Raw genomic sequence first — 27,447 nt, 5'->3', positions numbered from 1 at the left:
TTATCACATGATGAGCAGTTGAGGACTCTGTGTCTTTCCTTGAGGGTATATCTCAGTGAAATTTTAAGAATACTGACAGGCCTGGATAGAGTAGATGTGGAGAAGTTGTTTCCATGCATAGGAGAGGCCAGGATCCTAGGGCACAGTCTCAGAGTGGAGGGATAACCCTTTTGAACTGAGGTGAGGAGAAATTTCTTCAGCCAGAGAGTGATGAATCTATGGAACTCATTGCTACAGAGGGCTGTGGAGGCCAAGTCATTGGGTGAATTTAAGGCAGAGATAAAATAGTTCTTAATTGGTAAGGTGATCAAGCATTACAGGGAGAAGGCAGAAGAATGAGTTTGAGAAACATATCAGTGATGATCGAATAGTGGAGCATACCTGATGGGACAATTGGCTTAATTCTGCTCCTATATCTTATGGTCTTATGATCCTACGGACATCCATAATTACTCTGAGCCCAGATGAACCACTTTGTTGAATGTACTCTTATCAATTCACTTTCAGAAACTAGCAATGTAAAAATGAAATTTCAAATAACATAAATCTCAAGGATAAGATGAAACAACTGTTTTCAAAAATTACATTGTAATTTTAGCTCAAAAATAACTTCTTCATATCTGAATTATTTTTGGCAAGATATAACATTCCAAATTCTGAAGTAGAAGATGTAGAAATCGATCGCTACTTGAATGAGTCCCAGCCTATGGAGATAAGCACTTCCATCACTGAATTCTGTGGGTGTATAATGGGAAATCCATGTCTTCTGGTTGTTGATAGATGTCCCTAACTGTATGGTATTAGACAGACAATGATTCTATTCTTTATAAATTAAAAACTAAAAAGATGACTTTGTCACGGATTTTGAAATACTAAAAGGAACAAATAACATCAAGAGTCATCGAGTCAGAGAGATGTACAGCACAGGAACAGACCTTTCAGTCCAACTTGTCCATGCTAAAAAACATATCCGAAATTAATCTAGTCCGATTTGCCAACATTTGGCCCGTATCCATCTCAACCCTTCACATTCATATACACATCCAGCTAACTTTTAAATGTTTTAATTGTACCAGCTTCCATCACTTCGTCTGAGGCAGAGAAAAACTGAGTTCTATTCTTCTGGAATATTGGATAATGGAAATGTCCTAAAATTTCGAGAGGTTTTTTTTGGAATAAAGATATGAAGCTCTTCAATGCAAAAATACAGGACTGTGGATGATCCCTGACTGCATTGTACACTCTGAGACTGTCGGTGATCCCTGACAGTATTGTACAGACTGGGACTGTGGGTGTATCCCTGACTGTATTGTACACTCTGGGACTGTGGGTGATCTCTGACAGTATTGTACAGACTGGGACTGTGGATGATCCCTGACTGTATAGTACAGACTGGGAATGTGGGTGTATCCCTGACTGTATAGTACACTCTGGGACTGTGAGTGATCCCTGACTGTATTGTACAGACTGGCACTGTGGATGATCCCTGACTGTATTGTACACTCTGGGACTGTGGGTGATTCCTGACTGTATTGTACAGACTGGGACTGTGAGTGATCCCTGACTGTATTGTACAGACTGGGACTGTGAGTGATCCCTGACTGTATTGTACAGACTGGGACTGTAGGTGATCCCTGACTTTATTGTCCAGTCTGGTATTGTGGGTGATTCTTGACCGTATTGTACAGACTGGGACTATGGGTGACCCCTGAGTATATTGTACAGACTGGGACTTGGGTGATCCCTGACTGTATTGTACAGGCTGCGACTGTGAGTGTATCCCTGACTCTATTGTACAGACTGGGACTGTGGATGATCCCTGACTGTATAGTACAGACTGGGAATGTGGGTGTATCCCTGACTGTATTGTACAGACTGGGACTGTGGATGATCCCTGACAGTATTGTACACTCTGGGACTGTACACTACCATCAGCATCACACATGGTCAGACAATGTTTTCAGTCAGTGCTAGTGATAAAAATCCATGTGGAGCAGGATCCCCAGTGAAATTCTTAACACATCCTGTGGTTAATAGAAGGAAACCCAGCCATTGCAGACTGTAGGTGGGAGTTGGAACTCCTGTCCACAATATATAATGGTTGGAATCCTTGGGTATTAATTAGCACCCAAGGGCTGAAGCAGGAGCATGATTGAAGTTTCATGACACAAAAAATCAAATGTTAATTAATCTAAAACACTAGCAACCTGAGGTCCTGCTGGATAGTAGCAACTCTATGCTCCTATATGCTTTAGAGAGTTGGAAAACTGGCAGAAACCAGCTCAAAAGTACTGGCAGCGGTAATGTTGCAAATTCCTCCACATTCAATGTCAAGAAAGGTCCAACAGCAGTGCCTTTGCCAAAGCAAACCTGCCAAGAATTACTTCATATCAGTTGCACTGAGCAGGCCAAAGCTTTCACATGCCTGATACCAAACTTCCCCATAACTGTTCTACTCAGTCTCAGTCACTGCAGGAGACTCCCACGAGGACAGCAGAAACACTGAAGCATGTCCTCAAAGCATTCCCTGAGGAGATAAAAGACCTCTGTTGTCTCATAGGAGTATCTAGTTTGTGAACATCCAAAATGGTGAAGCCTTATCTGACAGGACACTAAACAGATCAAGACAATCAATGCAGAATGTGCTGAAATGAAATTAAAGCATCAGAAGGAGTGCACACAGCCTCAAACAGCCCACCTAAACCGCATGAGGCTGAGTCTACAGATCACGCACTGGACTTACCAATCAACCTTACCATCCTCAACCTGAAGGAACTGCTTAAAAGGCGAAAAGGCTCAAAGAAAACTTTAACCAAGGTGATACCTGGCTCTTGGTGGAGCTGAAAACAGTTCTGAAAAACTCCCATTGCAATTACAGGGGGTATAAACAAGAAAAAGCAATTATCAGGGTCTTTTTTGGCCAATTGAACAAAACATTTTCTCAAAATTCCTCAAATCTCAGGAGTGACAAGACATTGCACATGAGTCAGGGCTTCTGTAGAGTCAGGCTTCTTCCTGTATCTTTCCCCTCTGTGTTGTTCCAGGTGTGGGCCCCATTCAGGAGCTGCTGTACATGCAGCAGAAATTTTCTATGAAAACAGAAGTGAAATATTTAACAATTCCTACATAATATTAATCCACCGATTAATTCCACTGTAAAAGAAAGCTGTTCCTAATCATATTATATTGCAGTTTGTTCTAATACTTAGCAGGTCATATTGTAGCGAAACATGTTCAATCTGTGTGTTTATTACAGAGATCAGACTCCCATGTCTAAACTGACTGAATTGTGATATTCATTTGCAATGAAATCTGGAGACACGTATTATATCCAAATAATCTTGAAATTAAATCGAACTGAAATTTTTAAAAATGCTCTATTGCAGGAATAGTTTTTCAATTTAAACAGCGTAATCAATTTATTCTAATTTTATGAAGTAGCTACTACATCTAAAAGATTATCATTTTATTGAGAACACGACACTAATTAGTCAGTGTTTTTTTAAACAAAACCCTGATCACACATCCTCGAGACACATTGTGCATTGATGACATTGCGGTAATACATTTCCAACAAGGGCTACTGTGAGTTAAAGAGAAGCCCCAAAAGACTGTTCTGAAAGAGACAACCAAACTTACTGACTAAACCATACAATCAATGACCTTTAGAAACACAGAGGCAACTATGCAGCTGCTGACTAAAGCAAATACCCATTCACAAATCTTGTTTTGAATACCAATTGGGTGAACGAGCATGGGTTAACATTCAGTGGGCATGGGCACACAGAATAGACATAGATAAGAGGTTTTGTTCTCACCTTTCACAAAAATTCTCAAATCCAGATTAATGTCTAAAGCCTGTGAGAGGCTGTGAACCAGGGCCATGGTGAAGCTGCCCCATCTTCATTAAAAGTTGAGGATTGCTTGAAGATTCTTGCTTCTTGGAACCTGTCAGCTTGGGAATGTAGTGGTGAGGGATTGTTAACTGTGCACTTACTCTAGACCAGCAATAACTGGCCACGCCTGGAAGGGGGCTGACAACTGGAATCAGAACCCATTGCCATCTTTAAATGACTCTGGATTGGTTTGGACTCGGCATAGACCTGGCCCACTTTTCCATGAATACCCAGGACTTTCCCTCTGTAATCACCTCAAATCCAACAAGTTTTGAGAGATCTACATGCCTCTAAGTCTGTCTCTAGCAGTCAAAGCTCTAAACTTTGGAATTGCTCCATACATCTCCACTTCTCTATTTCTCTTTTCTCCTTCTCAACATATCTTCACACCGACTGGTTCAGCCAAGCTTCTGTTCTTCTACTGTGTAATTTGTCGTGAGGTTTGGTGTAAGATTTTACTTTATGACACTTCTTGGGAGTACAATGGGATATAATATAGCAGTGGAGGCACTGTATTACTAAAAGTTGCTGTAAAGTAGGAGTCTGAGAGGCTGTCACAGAAACTGTTTCCCGATCTTTCAAACATTTCCTCACCTGCCACAAGGTGGGGCACTCAGCTTGGACAACTCTCACCACGGCTATTATGGGTACCCACATAATACAGAAGATGATCATACACCAGCCCAGTGCTATTGACCAGACAGAGTATTCAACTGGTCCATATGTTGGAAGGGCAAATGTTGTTAAGGACCAGACTAAGATTGCCTGAATGAAATAAACACAGAAAGTAAAATCAGTAACATGATGAAAGGGACTTACCGTCCATTTTTACATTCAGCTTAAATCACTCAAAGATGTAACATCTCCTTACGGTTAAAATGCGCGGAGAGATCAGAATCCAACAAGAGCCAGAAAAGCCAATTCCTTTTCCCAATCATCATCTCAATGTCCTTGATGAATCTGTTTATCCCTGTGAATAGCAAGGAAGCAGAGAGACACCATCACTCGCGCTGTCCTGTCTTCAGGGCAGCTTGTTTACTGTTGAAGTTCATCTTGTACAGGTGGCATTGATGAACAGGTTAAACAGAGAAAGAATCGCTGAAGATTTCAAACAGGATGAACAGAGTGTTCCCTATCACCAAATCAATTATCTGTACTCCAAGATTTAAAGGTTTTGAAGGAACTCTCACACTGTTTCGAGAAGACAAGTGTTCAAGGTGAATGGGAGATGAAGTGAGGTGGCAGGTTGATGCCAAAGGTGCCAAGTGAGTGGGGATTGATGATGTGGTGAAGTCATGTTGGTTGTGGAGCAGGGTTGTGGAAGATTTGGATCTGGTCAGGTATGGAGTTGGGAGTGTTTGATAGTGGAGATGAGAGGTGTGTGTTGTCTGGAATAGAGAGTGGTGGGTGGTCACATGCCCATGGGAAGTGATGTCACAGGTGAATGACTTGGTGGGAGACTGTTAATGTTATTCATTGTCAGGTCAATGTGAATGATTGAGGGAGTCATTTTTATAATGAGAGCAGATTTTAATCCTTCTAACATTTCCTGGGTAATTATAAGTCAGTCAGAACTTTCTGAAGTCTCTGTCTCTAACTCAGAGTTGGAACTTATTCAGAGGATTTTTGACACTGGGTATTTCCATGAGTATCATACATTCCCAGGCAATTCCCATATAGCCAGTGTGTTGGGACATCTGCCTGATCCTGGTGTACAGCTTCCAGCCAATGTCTGGTCTCCCAAAATCTGGAAATGTAAAATGTCGGCTAAGAAATTGCATTCATCATTTTAGAATTGATGAGCCTGATCTTTGTGTGAACAATAGTTAAGGGAGTGGAAACAATGGCTAATGTTAATTCCTGTAAATAGGTAATCAGTAAATAGTATTCCCTTGGCTGTATTCTTAGGGCACCATAAGGGCAAGAAAATGATCAAGAAACTTGTCCAATGGAATGAATGGATATGGATAGCACAGATAAAAGACATTGGAGTGTTGACTGACCATGATGGTATTAAATAGGGGAACAGGTTTGATGGACTGAATGGCCTACTCTTATTCCTGTGTCCCAAGATAAAGGATCAGGAAGCATATTAATGTTCCTAATCTCTATGATGATCAAGACACTCACAGGAACAATCTCATTAAGGGAATCTCCTGATTCTGTAGGATCATCATTGTGGTCAGGGAAGTGAGAAGTCTTGAAACAATGTTAAGAATCTACCCATGTGATGCTTCTGTTATGAAGGTGGAAGGGAATATTTGGGGGTTTTGAAACAGTCAGAATGGACAAAGAACACAACTGTATAGAAATAGGCCTATCGGCCCTCTAAGCCTGCGCTTACACATTTTGCTCTTCCATAATAAAACTGTCCTCACGAACAGGATCTGTATCCCTCTATTCCCTTCCTATTCATGTATTTGTCCAGGTGCTTCTTGAATGCTGCTATTGTGTCTAGTTCCACCATCTCCTCTAGCAGGCGTGTTCCAGGCACTCACCACCCTTTGTGTGAAAAACATGCCTTGTAGATCACTTCGAAACATCCCCCCACACCTTGAAAGTGTGTCCCCTAGTAATTGATCCCTCCACCCTGGGAAAAAAAACCTCTTACCTTCCACTCAATCCATGCCACCACAATCTTCTAAACTTCTATCAAGTCACCCCTCAACCTTTCATATTCCAATGAAAACAAACCCAGTCTGTCTAAATGTTCTTCTTGGCTAAAATCCCCATACCCTGCAACATCCTGGTAAACATTTCCTAAGCATCCACATCTATCTGCTACTGTGGTGACCAGAACTGTATGTAATACACCAAGTGTGACTTAACTAAAGTTCCATAAAGCTGCAGCATAATTTGCCTACCCTTACAATCAATGCCACTTCCAATGAAGGCAAGTATGCCACAGGTTAATTGGATTGGAAGGATTCAGTTGCTGTGGGGTAGTTATCAAGTGAGGGCATGATTGAATAGCAAGTCAATTAGTTTCTAAATTTTGCTTTTCACTGTGGGACATGCATGATGTTGTTCACCTGTTATATCTGTATCATAGCCTTGTGATTTTGAAACATAGTTCAATAAAATTAGTTCATGAATTTTATAATCCTAAACTTTTTGCCTCTGTCATTATTCATTTGACTCAAGTCTAAATCCTCACTAACTGTTCAAACCCTATAGTTATCTGCACAATATCCAGTGTAGACTTTGTAGTGTTATCTCTGAAGAGGTGAAAGTATTCTCATAAATACATTTCAATTGTAATTATTTTTTTTCCAGTCATACCCACCATAGATCCAGCTGAGACCAATGAGTTCCAACAGAGTAACTACAATGAGAATCCATCCAGTACAGAAATAATCCATTAAATGTAACCAATAAATCCCAGCCTAAAAAGAAATGGAAAATTAGAAAGCATTAAATGGAAAAAAACATAACATTCAAATCTTTAAAATAGACATTAAAAGGATTTAAGAATTTATCTTTTCTCAACCGCAAAATACCCTGTTTGCTCGATTTATTCTCATTCCTTGAAGGGCTGGAATTAGTTGTGTTCCATTTTTCTTTTTTGAAATAAACAATCAATTTTGCATGTAGCAGCACGGTGGCTCAGTGGTTAGCAGTGCTGCCTCACAATGCCAGGAATGCAAGTCTGATTCCACCCTTGGGTGACTATCTGTGTGGAGTTTATAAGTTCTCCCCATGTCTGTGTGGGTTTACTCCAGGTGCTCTGGTTTCCTCCCACAGTCCAAAGATATGTGGATTAGGTGGATTGGCCATGCTAAATTGTTCATAGTGTCCAGGGATGCAAAGGCTAGGCGGATTAACCATGGGGAACGCAGGGTTGTAGGGTAGAGGATGGTTCTGGGTGCGCAGCTCTTCAGAGGATCAATGCAGACTTGATGGGCTAAATGGTATTTCCACACTGCAGAGAGTCTATGATTCTGTCCAGATGTGATCTCGGTCAGGTGCAACACCTCTCTGGATTTATATATTATGATCTTTCCATGCCTTTCAATATTTTATTTTAACTTCCTGGGAACATTGTACTAATGATATTTATGAAATGTTCACAAAAGTCCTCTAGATATCTCCCCTTCCCATGACCTCTACTACATTCTCAGATGACACATATTCCTCATCAACTTTCCCTCTGCTCAAATTGCAATCGTCTTTATTAAATTAAATCTGCAACATTAGTCAAAATATTTTCTTTTTATTACTGCGATCGTGGGAATTAAAGGCAGCAATAAATATAGAGACCACAGCTTTATCCTGGATGAGGAAGGTCATCACTCCATCTTCATACAGACGTTAATAATTGGTGAACTCCCTGATATTGCAACATCTGATTGCTTCATCAATGATTTCTAGATTTTAGCCTCCACTGCTCAATGCAGAAATTAGTGCTGTGTGTCAATCATTCTTCATGTGTTGCAGAATTCCAGACATAAATTCTCAAATTGCTTTTCCTCATTTTAAACCAAGCTCTCCAATCTCATAAATTTAATATTCTGAGTAAAATCACATTCTATAACCGCATAAGATCACCTCTCAAAATGAACTGGTCTGCAGCCTGAAAAGTACAATTTCTTGAATCTTTCCTCATAACTCAAAACCCCAATTCTAGGGGTCAGTCTTGTGGCTCCTAGCATTACAGTCTCCAGTATCCATGTGTCTGTCTGTCTTGTTGGGAAGAACTGGACGCAGTAGTTAAGGTAAGGTCTGACCACAGTGCTGTCAAGTTTGATGACCATTCCTTCTGATTTCTATTCTACAGTTTTGTGATCCAATTGATGAGGCTTATGGAATTTGTGAAACACAGAAAGCATGACACAACCCAAGAGAACGCAGCCTGTTTAATTGACTCACCAAGGAACACCTTCAACATTCACCACTTCGGCAAGTGTCCTGCAAGAGCACTTTCCAAAACTGCATTCCCCACAACCAAGCTAAAGCAGGCACCAGGCAGAAAAGAAAGTTGATTTACAAAGCAAAGAATTTCAGGTGCTGGAAGGTTGAGATGGAAATCGGGAAATTCTAGAATTATTCAACAGGGCAGACAGATTCAACAGGGAGATGAATAAGATTAACATTTCAGCTCAATGATGATCCTTCAGGAAGGAATTGGAAATCTTCATCAAGGGACAAGGGTACTGAGGGTGGAGAGTCGGAAATGGATTTTGCAAAGCAAGTCGGTGGGAATCCACATTTTGTTTATAAAGACATGCATAAAATGATGGGAAGGAAAGAAGGGAGGGTGTTGTTTTCAGGGGGCAACTTGGGGGCACTCCAATTACACATAGCATCATGCTCAACTGCTCTGCAAAATCCATCCCAACCAAAGATTTCCAAACCTTCCTCGACCCAATATCCAGGATTTATAGATTCCTTGGTCCCACATGTGGCCTTGTCTGCAGTACCAGCAGTGCCCACCACTGAGCTTGTGGCACTGCTGACACTGGTGGAATGGCTGGTCAATCGGATACTCTTGCTAAGGATGGCACCTCTTCCTGCTGGTGATTGGCATGAGCCCCATTATTAGGAAATTTATTCTGCCCACTGCACTGTAAGGCTGCAGGGAATGGATAAATCACATCCTGTTGACTGTCTTCTTAGCCAGCAATACTCACATTCCACAAACAAACAAGAGAAAGAGTCACAGAATCATAGATTGTTACAGTACAGAAGGTGGCCATTCAGCCCATTATGTCCACACTGCTTCCCAGCAAGCATTATGACTCCTGCCACACACCCCTTCCTCACACCCTTTTTCCAATTAAATAATCACCAATACCTCAATTGACTCACCATCACATTTCAAAGCTGTGCACTCCAGACCTGAACATGAAAAAGATCTTCTTCATTACATTTGCAAATCGCTTTAAATCTGAGCCATCTCATTCTCAATCCTTTCACAAAGGGGAACAGTTTCTCCCTATCTACTCTATTCAGACATCATATGAGTTTGGCAATGTCTGTCACAACTTCTCTTGACCCCTCCTCTCCTCTCTAAGGAGAATGACCCAATCTGTCCAATGTATTCTCATACATTAAGTTTCTCATTTTGGAATCATTTTTGTCGATCTCTTCTGCATTCTTCCAAAGTGTTCACATCCTTCCAATATTGTAGCATTCACAACAGTGCTCAGCACTCCTGGTGAGGATTAACAAATTTCTTATACAAGTTCAACATAACCTTCTTGCTATTATACCCTAATAACTCTATTATTAAAGCCCAGGATACCATATGCTCTCTCTACATGTCCTACTATCTTCAATGATCTGTGAAAAGCTGCCCAGACCCCTCCTGCACTTCTTAAGTACTGCACCCCTGATGTTACAAATGTTTTCTCTCCCCAAAATGGATCGTCTCAAACTTCTTGCATTGAGCTTTACCTGGAAGCTACCTGCTCACTCCACCAACATGTCTGTGAACTTGTGGACTTTTCAACTCTCTTGCTTAGAGTTTACAATCCTTCCAAGGTTCATGTCACCTCCAAACTTTGAAACTGTCCCTTACAAGACAAGGTCTATACCCTGCAAATAAAGCAGGAAAAGCAGGGCTCCCACAACTGATGTAAAACAAGGAACTATGGATGTTGGACATCTGAATCAAAAACACAAACAGAAATTGCTGGTGAAACCTAGCAGCTACGGTACATCTCTGGTGAGAAAGTGGAGTTACCATTTCTCGATGATGAGTCACTGGACTTGAAACATTAACTCTGCTTTCTCCCTACAGATGCTGCCAGACTTTCTGGGTTTCACCAGCAATTTCTGTTTTTGTTCCAATCCCGATCTCTGGCGAACTCCATTACAAGCCTTCCTACAACCCAAAAAATATTTGGTGATCACTATTCTCCATTTTCTTTCACTCAGCCAATTTTGTATCCAGACTGCTATTATCTCCTTTATACCATGAGCTATAACTTTCTTCATAAGTCTGCTGTGTAACATTGCTTAAAGTGAGTTTTGAAAGTTCATGTACACCACATCAATGACATTACCCTCATCGATCCTTTCTATTACCTCTTCAAGAATTGTCAGCCATGATTTGCCTTTTAGAAATCCACGCTGACTGTTCCGAATTAACCCACATATTTATCTATGCCTCAACTGATTCTGTCATTAATATTTGTTTCCAGATTTTTATCCACCACTGAAGTTAAACTGAATTGTCTGTCATTGCTGGGCTTACCTTCACAGGTTTTTTTTACAAATAAAGGCGTAACGTCTGCAATTGTCTAACCAGTCAGCACCTCCCCTGAGTTTAGGGAAGGCTGGAAAATTATGGTCAGTGGTGCTTTAATGTCTATTTTAAACATAGCCCTTTGTTCAGTGACTGTTTTTCCCATCATAATTTTGTTCCTGTCTCTCTGGCTCAGCTCCATTCTTTGCCCATTGAAGTCAGCTCTCCTCCAGTTCATTCTTCTTATTCTGGACTGCCAATTATCCATTTTTATCACCACCCCTGGTCCAAAACCAAACCAGCAGTGGGGTTCTAAATGCTGGGAGCTTATTTAGACTGAACTTAATTCTTTGTGATTTATGAAACAGTGTCTCATTTTACTGAGTATCCTTGTCTAGAGAGGGTTGATTGCTCATGTGGAAACATAGCAAATGACTAAGCTACAACTAACCTGTGTTACAAACAGAAGGCCAAGGAAATAAAATAACAAACAAAGACCAGCTGTCAGATAAAGACGCTTTGGCCTAAGGAACTCAGGAAACTGGTCCAGCAGGCTTGTTATTACTGTTTCTATTGAAAACAAAAGTTATCAGTGATTAATTAATGATTTATACCAAGTCTTAGATAAATCCACCACCAGAGAAATGGCAGCCAAGAGGACTGAAGGAGCCAATGGGGAGAGATTTCTCTGTCTATGGGCAGAATTGTATAAGAGCAATGTTTGGAAAATGGAGGCTTGCTAATGTCTCCTGAAAGTAACTCACCATCTCAGGGTGGGTGATAGAAGATTCTGAGATGTGGGCTATAGGCTGTGATTCAGTGGGAACGACAATATTAGACATTTGGTTCAACAATGTGTGGGAGAACTCTCTCAGATTGTATTGCAGAAGAGTTTGCAACACTGATTGGGAAGATTGTACCTTTGCTGTTTCTGATGCCAGGCAGTTCATCTGGTTTATTTTTCCTATCGGAGCAATGAGCCACAACTGAGTGGCTTGCCACTTTATTTCAGAGAGGCTTGTTGTTTCATGCCTCACAATTAATATGTTACCACAGCACTGTGGGGCAGCAAGGTTGCTCAGTGGTTAGCATTGCTGCCTCACAGTGCCAGGGACCCAGGTTCAATTCCAGCCTTGGGTGCCTGTCTGTGTGGAATGAGTGTGGGTTGTGATGTCTGCATGGGTTTCCTCCGGATGCTTGGTTTCCTCCCACAATCCAAGGATGTGCAAATTAGGTGAATTGGCCATGCTAAAATGCCTGTAGTATTAGGTGCATTAGTCAGGAGTAAACGTAAGAGAATGGGTCTGGGTGGGTTACTCTTCGGAGGGTCGGTGTGTACCTGTTGGGCCAAAGGGTCTGTTTCCACACAGTAGGGAAACTTATCTAATATAATAACCTGTAAGGCATTATATAAACCCTGCATAATTATGTGACTTAAGAGCAGAAAGATCTCAGAAACTATCTTGACTTGGGCCACTTCAAGCATGACATACTGACAAACTGTGCTGCATGTTGTAATTGAGTACTTTCATACTCACCGAGAAGCGTACATGGATATAATGTTTGTATATAACAGTGAGCTGCAATAAATATTCTGTTAGATTCTTTAATAACATAAAGCATTGAAGCAAAATGCACATCAAGGATTCCAGGGTCTAACATATGATTATGGTTCTGAGGTTTTCAAGAAGGTCTCTCACACACAATCTCCTTCTATAAAAGGCATTAGGTGTCAGATGGGTTTTTCTGACACAATGATAGCTCTACAGTCAAAATTACTGACAGCAATGTTATTTCATCCAGGTTTATTTGATTGAATTCAAATTCCTCAGACACTGACGTGAAACACAACCAGAAACTATTGGAAACACTCTGCAGGTTTGGCAGCATCTGTGGAGAGAAAGCAGAATTAACATTTCAGATCCAGTGACCCTACTTCAGAATGCTGTTTTTTGAAGAAGGGTCACTGGACTCAAAACATTAACTCTGCTTCCTCTCTACAGATGCTGCCAAACCTGCTGAGTTCTTCCTGCAATTTCTGATTTCCAGCATCTGCAGTTCTTTTTTGACATAGAGGTGAGGGTTGATCTCATGTCTCCAGGTCATTTATCCAGGCCTCCAGATTAGTCTGTTAACTGAATCACAACATAATTGCTGCTCAATACATTTTAACAAATCCTGTTCCTGATGAGAAGGGTCTAGATGTACATCAAAAATGATAGTTATTATATTGAGACACCTAGAACTTGGCAGCAGAAACAGAAATATGATTTGTATGATACAACAGAAAGAACAAGGAAAGGGGAAGCAATGGCCTAATGGTATTATCGTTGGACTGTTAATCCAGAGATTATGTCCAAGGGACCCAGGCTCAAATCCTGCCACGGCAGTTGGTGGAATTAAGAATCTAATGATGACCATGAATTGATTGTTGGAAAAGCTGACCTGATTTCCTAATGTCTTTTAGAGAAGGAAGCTGCCATCATTACTTGATCTGGCCTCGATGTGGCTCCAGACCCGTTGCAATGTGGTTGACTCTTAACTGCCATCTGGGCAATTAGAGATGGGCAATAAATGCTACCTAGCCAGCAATGATCTCATCCCATGAATGAATGAAGAAAAACAAAATTGTGAACAGCGACTGAACATGAATGCAGATTTTTAAAAAACATGAATTCCACTGTAAATCTTCCAGATGTTAGGTAACAATGACCTGAATATTTCTTTCCTACAACTTGGAACACACTTCATTCAACCAAGCTGAGGTTTCATTAAGACATTGTGGAGAATTTGACTATAGAGTAACATTGTTTTCTCATGCATTACAATCATCAGCAGTAGTTCCAAACATAATAGCTTAGATAAGTTCCTTTTATAAAAGTAGAAAGAGATTGGTTAAATTAAGTAACATTATTGTTGAACTTAAAAGATGTCATTCTTACCAAAACTTGCAAACAGTGTGTCAAGTCCCAAAGTGAGCAGCATGAAGAAAAATAAAATGGACCATAAAGTTGCCCATGGCAACTGTGCAAGGGCCTCTGGGTAGGCAATAAAGGCCAAACCAAACCCTGAACAATGGATACAAAACAAATGATAATATTAGTCCTGCGTACAATCAACACACACTGCTACATTTAATTCCGTATAGAAATTGGGTAGTGAGATACATGCTGGAAATGTATTAACATCATATGTAACAAAACCCGTATTCGTGCGGGATTCCTCTCCCAAGGGGCCACGGACCAGCCAGGTTCGCCATTTCAATTAAATAAAAGCCCTTGTTAGGACGTCCGAAATATATGTATTTATATAATTCAAGAAGGGCTGCCATATTTTATGAAATAATTTGGTCTTTTGGTGCACCATATTTGTAAGGAAATCAAGGGGAATACATTCCATAACTAATCTGTGCCAAATTGAAAGTCCAGGGGGGCCCTCAGCCACCCAGTTTACCAAAATATTTTTCCTTGCATATATAGAGAGAATAGAAAATAATCTCTTCCCGTGCATATCCAGGGAGGGTAAGATCGAAAAGCCCAAAAGGAGAGATACAGGGTCCACTCTAATTTCCGTTCCTAAGATTTCTGTCAGAGCAGTTGCTACTTTAGTCCAATATCTACGCATCTTATGACAGGTCCATAGGCAATGTACAAAAGTGCCCACCTGTATTTTACATTTGGGACACATCGGAGATGTTCCTGCCTTAAATTTTGCCAATCGATCTGGTGCTATATGGGCCCTATGAAGTATCTTCAGCTGAATGGCCTGAGTTCTGTTGCAGATGGTGATTCTTCTGGCATTTTCCAAATGTCATTCCACGTTTCTATAGAGATTTCTAGTCCCAAATCCTGATCCCATATTTTAAGCAGATTGTCTATATCTCCCAATACTTCACCATGTAGTAAATGATAAATAGTACTGATGGAAGATACCCCCATTGGCCATAGCATTCTACATTCTCTATCTGATTTATAAAGACTATCTAATAACGTAGTCTTCTTCTGTATGTAATCTCGAATTTGGAAGTATCGAAAGAGGTCTCCATTAGGTAATCCGAATTTCTGATGCAGCTGTTCAAAAGACATCAGGATCCCTTCTTTAAGTAGACCCCCTAAACAAGAGATACTCCTGGATCTCCAGAGTTTGAAAGTGGCATCTGTAAACCCCAGTTGAAATCCCCATGCTCCCACTATCGGAGCATAGGGGGATGTTTTATGTGAGTTGCCCTCATTTTGCCGCATTATATTCCAAGCTTTAATTGTGTTCAGTATTATGGGGTTTTTACAGTGATCCGTAATGATTTTCCTCTTGTCTGAAAATAAAAGGTTAATAAGTGGGCATTTTACTTGAGAAGCCTCAATGTCCAGCCAGATTGATTGCGGGTCAGACAAGACCCAATCAGCTATGTAACTTAATAGGGAACTTAACTGATATTTCCTAAAATCTGGGAAATCCAATCCTCCCCTTGCCTGTGGAAGCTGTAGCTTCTTCAGCTTAATGAGGGGCTGTCTATGATTCCAAATAAAGAAACCCAACCAGCCATATAATTTACGTAGTGCCAGCCTCAGCAGCATCACCAGAAGCATTCTCATAGGGTATAGGAGACGGGGCAGGACATTCATTTTAATTAGTGCTATTCTACCTAGCCAGGAAATTGGAAGGTCTCCATCGCTGGAGGTCCTGCCTTACCCTTTCCAGTAAATGCACAAAGTTAGCCTTGTATAACTGACCAAATGCTGGGGTAATAAAAATGCCTAATTATAAAAAAACCTCCAGGGACCACTGAAAGGGAAAGTGGGATCCGTCCAATAAGTGGGATATACTAGCAAGGCCACCCATTGGCAGAGCCTCCGATTTTGAGAAATTAATTTTATAGCCTGAAAATACACTAAATGTATTAATAACTTGGATTAAGCGAGGCACGGACATCAAAGGATTACTGAGGAATAGAAGAACATCATCTGCATAAAGGGTAATTTTATGTTTACCTGTACCAATCCTCGGGGTCGTTATATTAGGGTCGGCCTGTATAGTTTCTGCTAGTGGCTCAATTATTAGCGTAAATGGCAATGGCGAGAAAGAACATCCCTGACGGCAGCCCCTATCCATACTGAAGTTATCCGAGCCTAATCCATTGGTAATCACAACTGCTTTGGGATTACTATACAGTGTTGAGACCCATTTGGTAAACACCTTTCCAACGCCAAAGCTTTCCAATGTGTAAAACAAATATGACCATTCAACCCTGTCGAATGCCTTTTTCGCATCTAATGAGACTACTATTCCTGGTATCTTTCCCTGATGGCAGGCTTGAATCACATTCAAAACCCTTCTAACATTATTGGATGATCTACGGCCCTTAATGAACCCCGTCTGATCCTCCTTTATGATATGTGGCAATACCCTTTCTAGCCTCAATGCTAACGTTTTAGAGAGGATTTTAAAATCTACATTTACAAAGGATATTGATCTGTATGACACACAATCTTCTGGGTCCTTTCCTTTTTTAAGGATAAGAGAGATATTTGCTTCTTTCAGTGAAGGCGGGAGACAGCCCTGACTGTATGAGTAGTTATACATGTCCATAAGTGGACCAGCCAATATTCCTGTAAATTCTTTATAGAATTCAGCTTGAAAGCCATCTGGGCCAGGTGCCTTACCGCTCTGAAGTTGCCTGATTGTGTCAAGTATTTCTTGGATTGTTAGGGGAACATTCAAGACCGATATCTGTTCCCGAGTTAGGTCCAGAAAGGTCAAGTTTTTTAAAAATGATTGCATCCTCCAAGTCCTGTCTTCACAATCCTGTGATTTATATAAATCAGAATAAAATTTTCTTAAGATTGCGTTAATCCTTTTACGATCATGAGTAAAAATACCAGTACTTTCCTTGATAGACGTGATATTTGAGGGGCCTTCTTTTTCTTTGCAAGAAATGCTAAGTATTTACCAAATTCATATGACCTTTGTTTTGCAAATAATATTTCCCTCTTAGCCGTTTGGGTAAGGGTGGTGTTTTGAGCTGTCCTAAGGGCCGTAATCCTTTGCAATTTGATAATAGAAGGTCTGTCAGCGTATGCTGTTTCAGCCGCTTTTAAGCGAGCTTCGAGCAGACGCTGTTGTTCTCCCTTTAATTTTTTCTGGGTCGCTGAGTATGAGATGATCAAACCTCGTGCGTAAGCTTTGATGGTCTCCCACATCATTGATTGGTTGCTAGCCGTACCTAAATTAATTTCTAAAAAAGTTTTAAATTCTTGAGAGAAGTACTTTACAAATTTACTGTCTTTCATCAGGAAGGGGTCCATACGCCAATGCCAGGGTGATGTCTCATTGTTCCTTGCCTTGATTTCCATATATACAGCAGCGTGATCAGAAATTGTAATACTGCCTATTTTACAGGATGATATGGAATTTTAAAAAAATCGAGGGGCAAAAAACAGATCAATTCTGGTATGGCATTTGTGTGGATTGGAGTAAAAAGAAAAATCTCTGCCCTGTGGATGAAGGCATCTCCATATATTTACTAGTCCTAACTCTTTGTTCAAATCCACCAATTGTCTAGATCTGGGAGATACTCCTGCAGTACTCTTGGGAATCCCATCTATTTCCGGATCCATAATACAATTAAAGTCTCCCGCTATAATTGTATGACAGGCACCGAGAGCCATCAACTTTGAGAAGGCTTCCATTATAAATTTAAAAGGAAGTGCCGGGGCAATACAAATTTAAAATCCCATATTCCTCTCCATTTATAAGGGCTTTAATCAGAATATATCTTCCAGATTCGTCTTTTATCTGATTTAGGATTTTGAAAGGGAAATTCTTCCGAATAAGAATAACAACTCCCCTGCGTTTTGAGCTAAAAGAAGAAAAAAAGGCCTGATCAAATCCACCCTGTCGTAATTTCAAGTGTTCTTTATCCAATAAGTGTGTCTCCTGTAGGAGAGCTATATCAACCCTTTCTTTCTTGAGGTTTGATAATATTTTCTTCCTTTTGACTGGTGAATTACTCCCTTTGACATTCCAGGTGCACCACTTAACCGACTGATCAACCATAATCGTCCAGGCAAATCCGAGATCCCTCGAGAGGGGAAACCCTATCCAGAACATCCCGAGCATAGAGCATATAAAATCACAAAAATAAAGGCTCTCTAATACACTCACAACAGTAAAATAAAAAACTATTTCGAAATATAAAAAATATAAAACGTATTTAAATGGAGATTTTCCCCCTTGTTCCCAGGGGTATCACTTCCTTTCCAAAAGTCTATTGTATCCCCTCCAAACCAGTGCCCCACCCTTGACCCAGGCGCCCCTCAATAGGATGAAGAAAATTCAAATATACTACAGAACTAGAGTTAACAGTGAGCACCCTACGCACCACGCCCCCCCCCCCCCCCCCCCCCCCCCACACACACCAACAACTGGATATATTTGGTAATGTTAATACCATGTATACCCCGCTCCTAGAAACAGAGGTAAAATAGTATAAGGTAACCACCTCCCCCCACCAACATTAACTAGACCCCCCAGCCTATATATATATAAAATATAAAAAAAAACAAGGAGGTGGAGAAAATAGTTTAGAAGAGAACAAATAAATAAATCCCTCTCCCCACCCCCCAAGATAATATTAAACAGTAAGGTAAAAAAATGATTAATATATTAAAAAAAAGGGAGGGTGGGATGTAAACCGGAGTGGGGGGAAAGCAAACCAACATCAATTATCTCTTACAATTTATCTAAGAGAGTCCAAAAATTCCTTGGTCTTTTCCAGCGATCCGAAGTTATACATGGACCCTTCATGGTTAAAGCGTAGCGTCGCTGGGTAGCGCAAGGAGTACTGAATACTTAAGTCCCTTAAACACTTCTTCGCCTCATCAAACACCTTCATCTTTCAGACCAGAGCTGGGGAAAAGTCCTGGAATAACATGATCTTGGATCCTTTATAGATCATGGCTTGGAGATCTTTTCCAAGATTTCTGGAGGCTTCTAAAAGTATCTGCCTCTCCTTATAACTCTGCAGCCGGAACAGGACCGGGCGGGACGCTGGTTTGAGCCGGATCCGCGTATTGCAACCCAGTAGTCCCATTCCACCCTTACCTGGCCTGATCCAGCCTCCAGATTTAAAAGCTGTGGAAGCCACTGTTCAAGGAACACTGTAAGCTGGCCTTCCTCTTCCCGTTCGGGAAGGCCCAGCAAATGAATATTTTTTTCGACAGCCTCAATTCTCAAGGTCGTCAATGTGATTCTCTAAGGTCCAGGCTCGCTGTTCGAGAATCCGGACCTGATTCACAGCCGATTGTGCTGTAGTTTCGGAGGTCGCGGCCTTTAGCTCCGACCTTCCGACTCAGCGCTCGATTTCCTTGATGTCTTGCTTTTGCAGCGCTGCCGAGAGTGAGTCCCATCGGCTTCAGGATTCTTCTATAAAAGCGTCAATCTTCGCATCAAGTTTGGATATTATTCCCACGAGGCTCGCCACCGAAAGTAAGTCCCCCGGGGCGGCTGCGGACGCCTCTTCTGCAGCTGGAGAGGGTGGGGGGGGGGTTCCTGCTTGCTGAGAGCTGCAGGCTCCCCTTTAGTCATTTTTACTGGAGATGAAATTTTTTAAATTCAATACTGAACAACTAATTACATTAAGTAAAAACTATTTTAAATGATTTGGTGAGTGTGGTGGGGGTGGGCGACCCACTTTGCCCAAGTCTTGGGAGGAGCACTGTAGACTCAGACTTGCTGGGTCGCTGCCATCTTGGATTCCCAAAGAAACCTGGTTGATAGATCTTCTAAGTTTAAACCCATTCTAGCTAAGTTATATCATTGCCCATGGTGGTTACTGGGTAAAACATTTACATGCATACTGTTATCAATGGAGTAGCAGATGAGTGGGAGATAATGCACTCCTCCAGCCTCAGTCAAACAAGGGGGCAGTGACAAGGAGTTCAGAACAACTGGAATATCCAGACCTGCCCTTGCTGGTGGTTCTTCCTTGCTACTCAAGCTGGTGTACAATGGAACACTTGCTCTCAACAGGAACATGGTGGATCAAACCACTGGCTTCCTGAAGGTGTCAAATCAAGTTCAAATGGGGTACATCTCAAAATCACTAGAGGTTTGCTGAATCTCTCAAATCTTGCTTCCAGGACGGCAGAGTTATCCTGGGAGAATGAATAGGAGGAGGCAGTTGGTGGTGGTTGGCATGGTTGTCCCTGGACAGATACTCAGGTTTTTCAGTAATCTAATCACTGCTACGCAATAATTGTTCTACCATTCCCTAGCTATCAACCCAACTTTTATTTAACATCAAAATAAATCCGGAAATAGAAGCCACTAATAAACACAATCATTCCATGAGAACTTCATTGTGCACCAATTCCAATAATGTAGGAAAAGTTGATCTTTCTGTTACTGAATTCTCTGAGCACCTGTCTTATGTTTGCCTGTTGCCCTGTTACTATCATTCTCAATTATTTTTCTGTTCCTTTCTCATTCCATTAATCCCATTGACTCAATGCTCTTTTGGGCAAATTACACTCAGGCCCAGGTGTCCTCTAGTACCCCATCGATGTCTAACATATGTGCTATCCTGCAGCAGAATAGTATGGTTAACTTTGTATTTACCTGACTGTGCAACCTCTGAAACGGGCTTGTTTTGCACATGAGCCATGTGTCCAAGAGTGGAGAAGATGATAAATCCCGCAAACACACTCGTAGCACAATTAACAACACAGACAATGATGGTATCTTGGTAACAGTTGTTGTGGAATTTGTTGTAGGATGACAATGTGATTAAACTGCCCCAACCCACTGATGTCGAGTAGAAAATTTGTGTTGCAGCATCTTTCCAGACCTGATAAATAGAAGGGAGAATTCATCAGCGCTGAACGATTTTCACTTGAACTCATTCAACTGAAAAACTACATTGACCACAAGAAGCATAGTGTGAGTTAGTCCAGCAGCTCAATGTGATCTGACTGAATTAAACTAGCTCTGATCAACACCATCTCACTTAATAGGAGGGCCATCATTTGATTTTCCTTTGACTACTTGCTGCCAACTTTAAGATTTTCCCTCCAAAATTGACTCATAGCAGAAATAAAACCCCACTGGACCAAAAATCTGATCTTCTGCAAAGACATTGCTATTTTCTGCACTGCAGTCTGTTAAGCAAAATGTAAATTGCATACATTGGGGTTAATTTGGATCACAAAAATGATTTAAATTAGATTTAAAATAGGTATGAATGTCAAACTGAGTGCACATTTGTAACGAACCATCTTATACTTAAATGGTGAGGCTCCAGATGCTCCTTGTTATTTATGTGTAAATTCCACAGCAATTTCTGACTGCACTCAGAGGTTCAGAGAAATATCTCTGATATGCACCACTCTGCTGTTATAAAAATGGTATCTCCTGACATTTACAAACTTGGCTCAGTGTGAAATTACCTATTACATGCGTAGAGTCACATTATTATTGTTGATGTGGAAGAAGGGTTTGTGGGGGAAGGGGGAGAAGATCAACTGAAAGGCAGGATCTTAGCTCTCAGTAGCTCCCCCCAGTCCTCCCATCTACATGAAGTAGAGTCCTTCAAATAAGTGTTGATGCCTTTAGATGAATTCCCTCTTCTTGGAAGCCCGATAGGAATTCAACAGGATTTTGATTTCGCTTTTCCTCATGATTGTCCCCTGGTCTCCACAAGTAGGTGCAGAACCAGGGAGGAGACATTTCAATGGCCATTCATTGGCCACTTAAACACCATAAGTAATGGCAGAGCATCAAAATCCATCCATGAATCTTCTGCCACCACGATAGATGAGTGACAAGAAGCTACAAACTAATGCTTTCCCACCCAATTTCATGTCCCATTGCTCCCAAATTGTCATTTGGAAGGGCATAAAATTCTGCATTTTATTTCTGAACTACTCTAAGTTCACTCATTGAGAGTTACATTTCCTTCACTATCACAGTTCATGTGCTGTTAATTTTGCAATCAAACAATTTACTTGGTTAAGCAGATGCTCAGTTGCTTTCTCTCTGTAGTCACATCTCAGGTACAGATGATATTGTGACAATGCCATCTCCCACTTCTCGATAAACTCCAAATATCATTGACATTAAACAGGTCAGGAGATGTCAAATGGACTACCACAGCTTTGCCGTTCTCAAGGGCAAGTAGAAATGGGCCAGCCAGCAATGCCCATATCCCACCAATGTATATTGAACAAATATTGATGACATAGTCTCATAAGTGATTGTAACTGAAAATCTGATTACTGAATCAATCCATGATTTCAGAAAGAAAGAGGCACTGAGAATAAACAATCCTTTGCATCCCACTGCCGATCTCATCCAGTTGTATCTAATCTCATCATCCTAGCCCTTAGCATTGATTCCCTCCTGCTCATACCAAGATGATTACAACAATAAACTAACTCATTAGAATTCATCACAAAGTCTCAGCTAGCTTTTCGCAACATGTGCAAAATGATCTTTCCAAATACAAACAAAAGACTGAAAGGTACATTTCAATTCTAAATTTTAATACCTCAATCAGACAAAATAAAAGAAGGAACAGTTAAATAAAAAAAAAAGTGATTTTTGAAATTCAATTGATTCTGTTGTTGAGCTTACCTGAGCATCAGCCAGTTTGGAGAAGTCTGACTGGCTTCCGATGTAGAATTCAATTCCTTTAGAGGCTCCCTCCAGGGTAACCCCTCGGATCAGGAGTATCGTCAGAACCACATACGGGATAATTGCAGTGAAATAAACAACCTGAGAATGGAGAATAAATTGGAAGATTTTCCTGTATTAGTGGTACAACATTTACTTTATTGGATCCAGCTGATTGTAAACTGATAGGAATATAAACAAAGAGTGAATCAGAAGACAGTTGGCTACATGATGGGGATATTTAACACTGAGCTACATGTTGGAAATAAGTTTAAATTCTACAATATTATTTTTAGTTTTATAATTAATCACATTCAGGGAAATGACAGATGTATTCAGGAGAATTGATGAGAACTTCATGAATATATTCAACACTTCATATTTCATGATTCTTTACTATTCTAATAATCCAGACAAATGGTAAATAAAACCCTGACCCTAATCTGCTCAGTCCCTTCCCCAGTCCTGCCCAGCCTTCCGCAGCAATTGGAATTTCCCCCAGAGTCCCTGTGTCAGTGACTGAAACCCTTAGAATGAGGGACACATTCAGGAATTTGGGGGCATTGCTGGGGCTAGAAATTAGTTATGTTCAATTTCAGTTGTGGATATTACAATTTGTGACTGTTCTTCACACTTCTTTTTCACACTTATTTCAGCCTCGTCATTTCTCTGATTGTTGTGTTGTTCAGAGCAGGACCCACACAGTTTGTGGCTGAACACTTGGCAGGTGATTGAGCAGCATGAGGTGTCATATCTGCTCCTCTTCAAGGCTGTATCCCCTCAAAGGGTAAACCATGCTCTGTGGAAGCTACAAAGGATTACTGCACACTAGTTCATTTTCTGTTCTCTATACCTTACAGGAACTGTTAACATCACCAAGGATATAAACTATGCACTTCACAACAGTCAATAAATTCTAGTTTTATTCTTACAGGGAATCTGTATTTTGTCAGTAGTTGTAACTGTCTTCATCACCAGTCATTTACCTTTCCTGAAGATTTGATTCCTTTCAAAAATGCTGCCCCAACCATCAGCCAGGCTAGAAGCAGACAGAGGGCTAAATGCCAGACTATCTCCCCAGTTTCATCCAATGAACTTGTACGGTGTAAAACTACTTGACTGAGTTAAAAAAAGAGAAAATATTTTTCATAAGGGTACTGTTTATTACACATAGATACTATGTGCTCAATGCATCTGAGTATTTAGTGCAATATACAGGGCTTTTAAAAAATATTCAGTTGTTACAGAATAAGTCCTACTTTTAAATAAGAGAATTGTTACTGAAGTTTGATGTCCTTTATGTTTTTCTCTTTCTACATCTTATTCAAACAGAATGTGGGTGCGTTTGCTATATTTGAATCTGCAACTGCATGAAAAAATTCATGGCATGCCTTAATGGGCTCCATCTTATGCTCAAATTTACACTTGAAATGGAACAGTCAAATTAATCTCCTTAGCTAGAGTTCTAGTTGGGAAATCAGCCAGGGGTTCTCTACTCCTATATACCAAAGATCTACCTTCACCAGTCAGTACACATGTTGAGATTCCTATGTTTTCATATACTGCAAAATGGGCATGATCAGCAACCTTGTAAATTATTGGCCATGTAAATGTAATGTTGAAGTAGGGCACTTCTCAAGCACCCTGCAGGTAATGGCCACTGATCAGATAATCCTCAATGTATGTTCCAAACAGACATCACAGGCCCTAAGGCAGGCCTGGAAGTGCCCAGTCCTCCTCAGGTCTGAAAGGGCAAGGTATCTCCAATGTTTGATCAAGAGTTGAAGTCAACTGTTTCACATTGTTACTATTTTTGTTACAAACATGATGCTGATATTAAACCAACAAGATGTTTTGCTTAGAGCAAATAAATAATGTGGTATATTAATTTAGTGCTGGTGTGATGCCACGTTTCAATGTTATATATCCAAAGACTGATGGATCGTATCAATAAATTCACTCAACTGTTCCCAAGAAAAACATTCTAACTGTACCAAGCCAGCCTGCAAACAAATTCACGATACAGTGTTTAATATATTAGGAGATTCTAAAACTAAACTATGTTTACTGGATAATCCTGAGCGTTCAAATAATTACAAGGGAACAAAATAAACAGAGCCGTACATTTGTCTCTCAGATCGAAGATTCTGAAGTCTTTTGGGTTTGGGGAAAATGCTGTTTATTTTCAAGTTGAGGCAGATTTGCAGAAATCTTGGCAAATGCTAGCTGTGTAAAACAGTTGCTCCTAAAACAGAGAGGTAGTTTTAGGATCTAGAGTTTAGAAGAATGAAAGATTATCTCATTCAGACACACAAAATTCCTCACTGGACAATCCTGAAAAATGTGTTGCTGGAAAAGCGCAGCAGGTCAGGCAGCATCCAAAGAGCAGGAGAATCGACGTTTCGGGCATAAGCCCTTCTTCATTAATCTGATTCCTGAAGAAGGGCTTATGCCCGAAACGTCGATTTTCGTGCTCCTTTGATGCTGACTGACCTGCTGGCGCTTTCCAGCAACACATTTTTCAGCTCTGATCTCCAACATCTGCAGTCCTCACTTTCTCACAGGACAATCCCACCATTTGTGGAGGAGGAGTGTTGAAACACATTCAATACTATGCACTTGGCTCGTTAATAAGAACCTGTGGTGTTGGAGAAGGATAATAGCACAGGCAGAGGAATGACTAACTAATAGAAGACAGATTTGCAATAATGGGGGCATTTTCAGGATGGCCTATAACTAATGGAGTGCTGTAGTGCTGGGGCCACAATTATTTACAATATATTAATGACTTTGATGAGGAAAGTGAATGGACTATCGCCAAGTTTGTGGATGATATGAAAATAGATGGGAAGGCAAGTGGTTGAGGATGACACAGAGACTGGAGGGATACAGGCAGAGTAAAAGAGTGGGCGATAAAAACATGGCAGATTGAATAGGGAAATCCCTGGCAATTAACAGACCAGTCAGTCTTACGTCTGTGGTCAGCAAGGTTTTGGAAAGAGTTCTGAGGGGTAGTGATTTATGACTATTTGGAAAGCATAGTGTGATTAAAGGCAGTCCCAACATGGCTTTGTGAAGGGAAAGGTTAATGCCCTCACAATCTTATTGAATTTCTTTGAGGAGGTGGACGAAACAGGTCGATGAAGGTCGAGAAATGTGGTCGTGGTTTATTGGACTTCAGCAAGGCATTTGATAAGGTTTCCCTATGGAAGATTCATTCATAAAGTTAGGAGGTATGGGTTAACAGGGAGATTTGGTTGTCTGGATTCAGAATTGGCTGGCTGACAGAAGGCAGAGAATGGTTGCAGATGGAAAGTATTCTGCCTGGAGATCAATGTTGAGTGGGGTCCCACAGAGCTCTGTTCTTGGACCTCTGTTCTTCGTAAATTTTATAAATGATTTGGATGAAGAGATTGAGGGGTGGGTTAGTAAATTTGCAAATGACACAAAGGTTGGAAGCACTGTTGATAGTATCGAGGGTTACTGTAGGTTGCAGCACCTCATAGACAGGATGCAGAGCTGGGCTGAGAAATGGTAGATGGAGTTCAATCTGGATAAATGCGAAGTGATGCATTTTAGAAGGGAAGGTTGAACTTGAATGCTGAATATAGGATTAAAGACAGGATTCTTGGCAGTATGGAGGAACATAGGGATCTTAGTGTTCAAGTGTATAGATCCCTCAAAGTTGCCACCCAAGTGGATAAGGTTTTTAAGAAAGCATGTGGTGTTTTAGCCTTCATTAACAGGGGAATCGAATTTAAGAGCCGCGAGGTTTTGTTGCAGTTCTATAAGTCCTTGGTGAGACCACACTTGGAATATTGTGTCCAGTTCTGGTCGCCCTATTATAGGAAAGATACAGAGGCTTTGGAGAGGGTGCAAAGAAGGTTACCAGATGCTGCTTGTCTTACAAAGAGAGGTTGACGAAGCTCGGATTTTTCTCGCTGGAGATTAGGAGGAAGAGAGGTGACCTGATTGAGGTATACAAGGTAATGAGAGGCATGGAGAAAGTGAGGACTGCAGTTGCTGGAGATCAGAGCTGAAAATGTGTTGCTGAAAAGCGCAGCAAACAGGCAGCATCCAAGGAGCAGGAGATTCGACGTTTCGAGCATGAGCCCTTCTTCAAGAATGAGGACAGTGTGCCAAGCTGGCTAAGATAAAAGGTAGGAAGGAGGGACTTGGGGGAGGGGTGTTGGAAATGCGATAGGTGGAAGGAGGTTAAGGTGAAGGTGATAAGGTGAGGGTGATAGGCCGGAGGGGGGGTTGGGGCGGGAGAGGTCAGGAAGAAGATTGCAGGTTAGGAAGGTGGTGCTGAGTTCGAGGGTTGGGACTGAGACAAGGTGGGGGGAGGGGAAATGAGGAAAGTGGAGAAATCTGAGTTCATCCCTTGTGGTTGGAGGGTTCCTAGGCGGAAGATGAGGCGCTCTTCCTCCAGCCGCCGTGTTGCTATGGTCTGGCGATGCAGGAGTCCAAGGACCTGCATGTCCTTAGTGGAGTGGGAGGGGGAGTTGAAGTGTTGAGCCACGGGGTGGTTGGGTTGGTTGGTCCGGGTGTCCCAGAAGTGTTCTCTGAAACGTTCCGCAAGTAGGTGGCCTGTCACCCCAATATAGAGGAGGCCATATCCCTCATGAGAGGCATGGATAGAGTCAACAGACAGAGAGATTTCCCCAGAGCAAGACTGACTGGCACAAGGGGTCA

At 41.1% G+C, this 27,447-nt stretch overlaps 1 protein-coding gene across 1 annotated transcript in view; it reads right to left on the bottom strand.

The window, feature by feature from the left end:
- Positions 1-27,447, bottom strand: part of LOC132819977 (sodium- and chloride-dependent neutral and basic amino acid transporter B(0+)-like) — a 161,168-nt gene that overhangs the window by 52,429 nt on the left and 81,292 nt on the right. The window contains exons 10-12 of the mRNA XM_060831914.1: positions 14,028-14,153; positions 11,537-11,655; positions 7,183-7,282 (exon numbers count right to left, since the gene is read on the bottom strand). Of these exons, the coding sequence (XP_060687897.1) occupies positions 7,183-7,282; positions 11,537-11,655; positions 14,028-14,153 (345 nt within the window). The remainder of the gene's footprint in view (positions 1-7,182; positions 7,283-11,536; positions 11,656-14,027; positions 14,154-27,447) is intronic.

The sequence above is a fragment of the Hemiscyllium ocellatum genome, chromosome 11 (assembly GCF_020745735.1).
Source record: "Hemiscyllium ocellatum isolate sHemOce1 chromosome 11, sHemOce1.pat.X.cur, whole genome shotgun sequence".
NCBI lineage: Eukaryota > Metazoa > Chordata > Chondrichthyes > Orectolobiformes > Hemiscylliidae > Hemiscyllium > Hemiscyllium ocellatum.
Note: the sequence above shows the minus strand (reverse complement) of the source record. Positions and strands in the feature narration are given on the sequence as shown.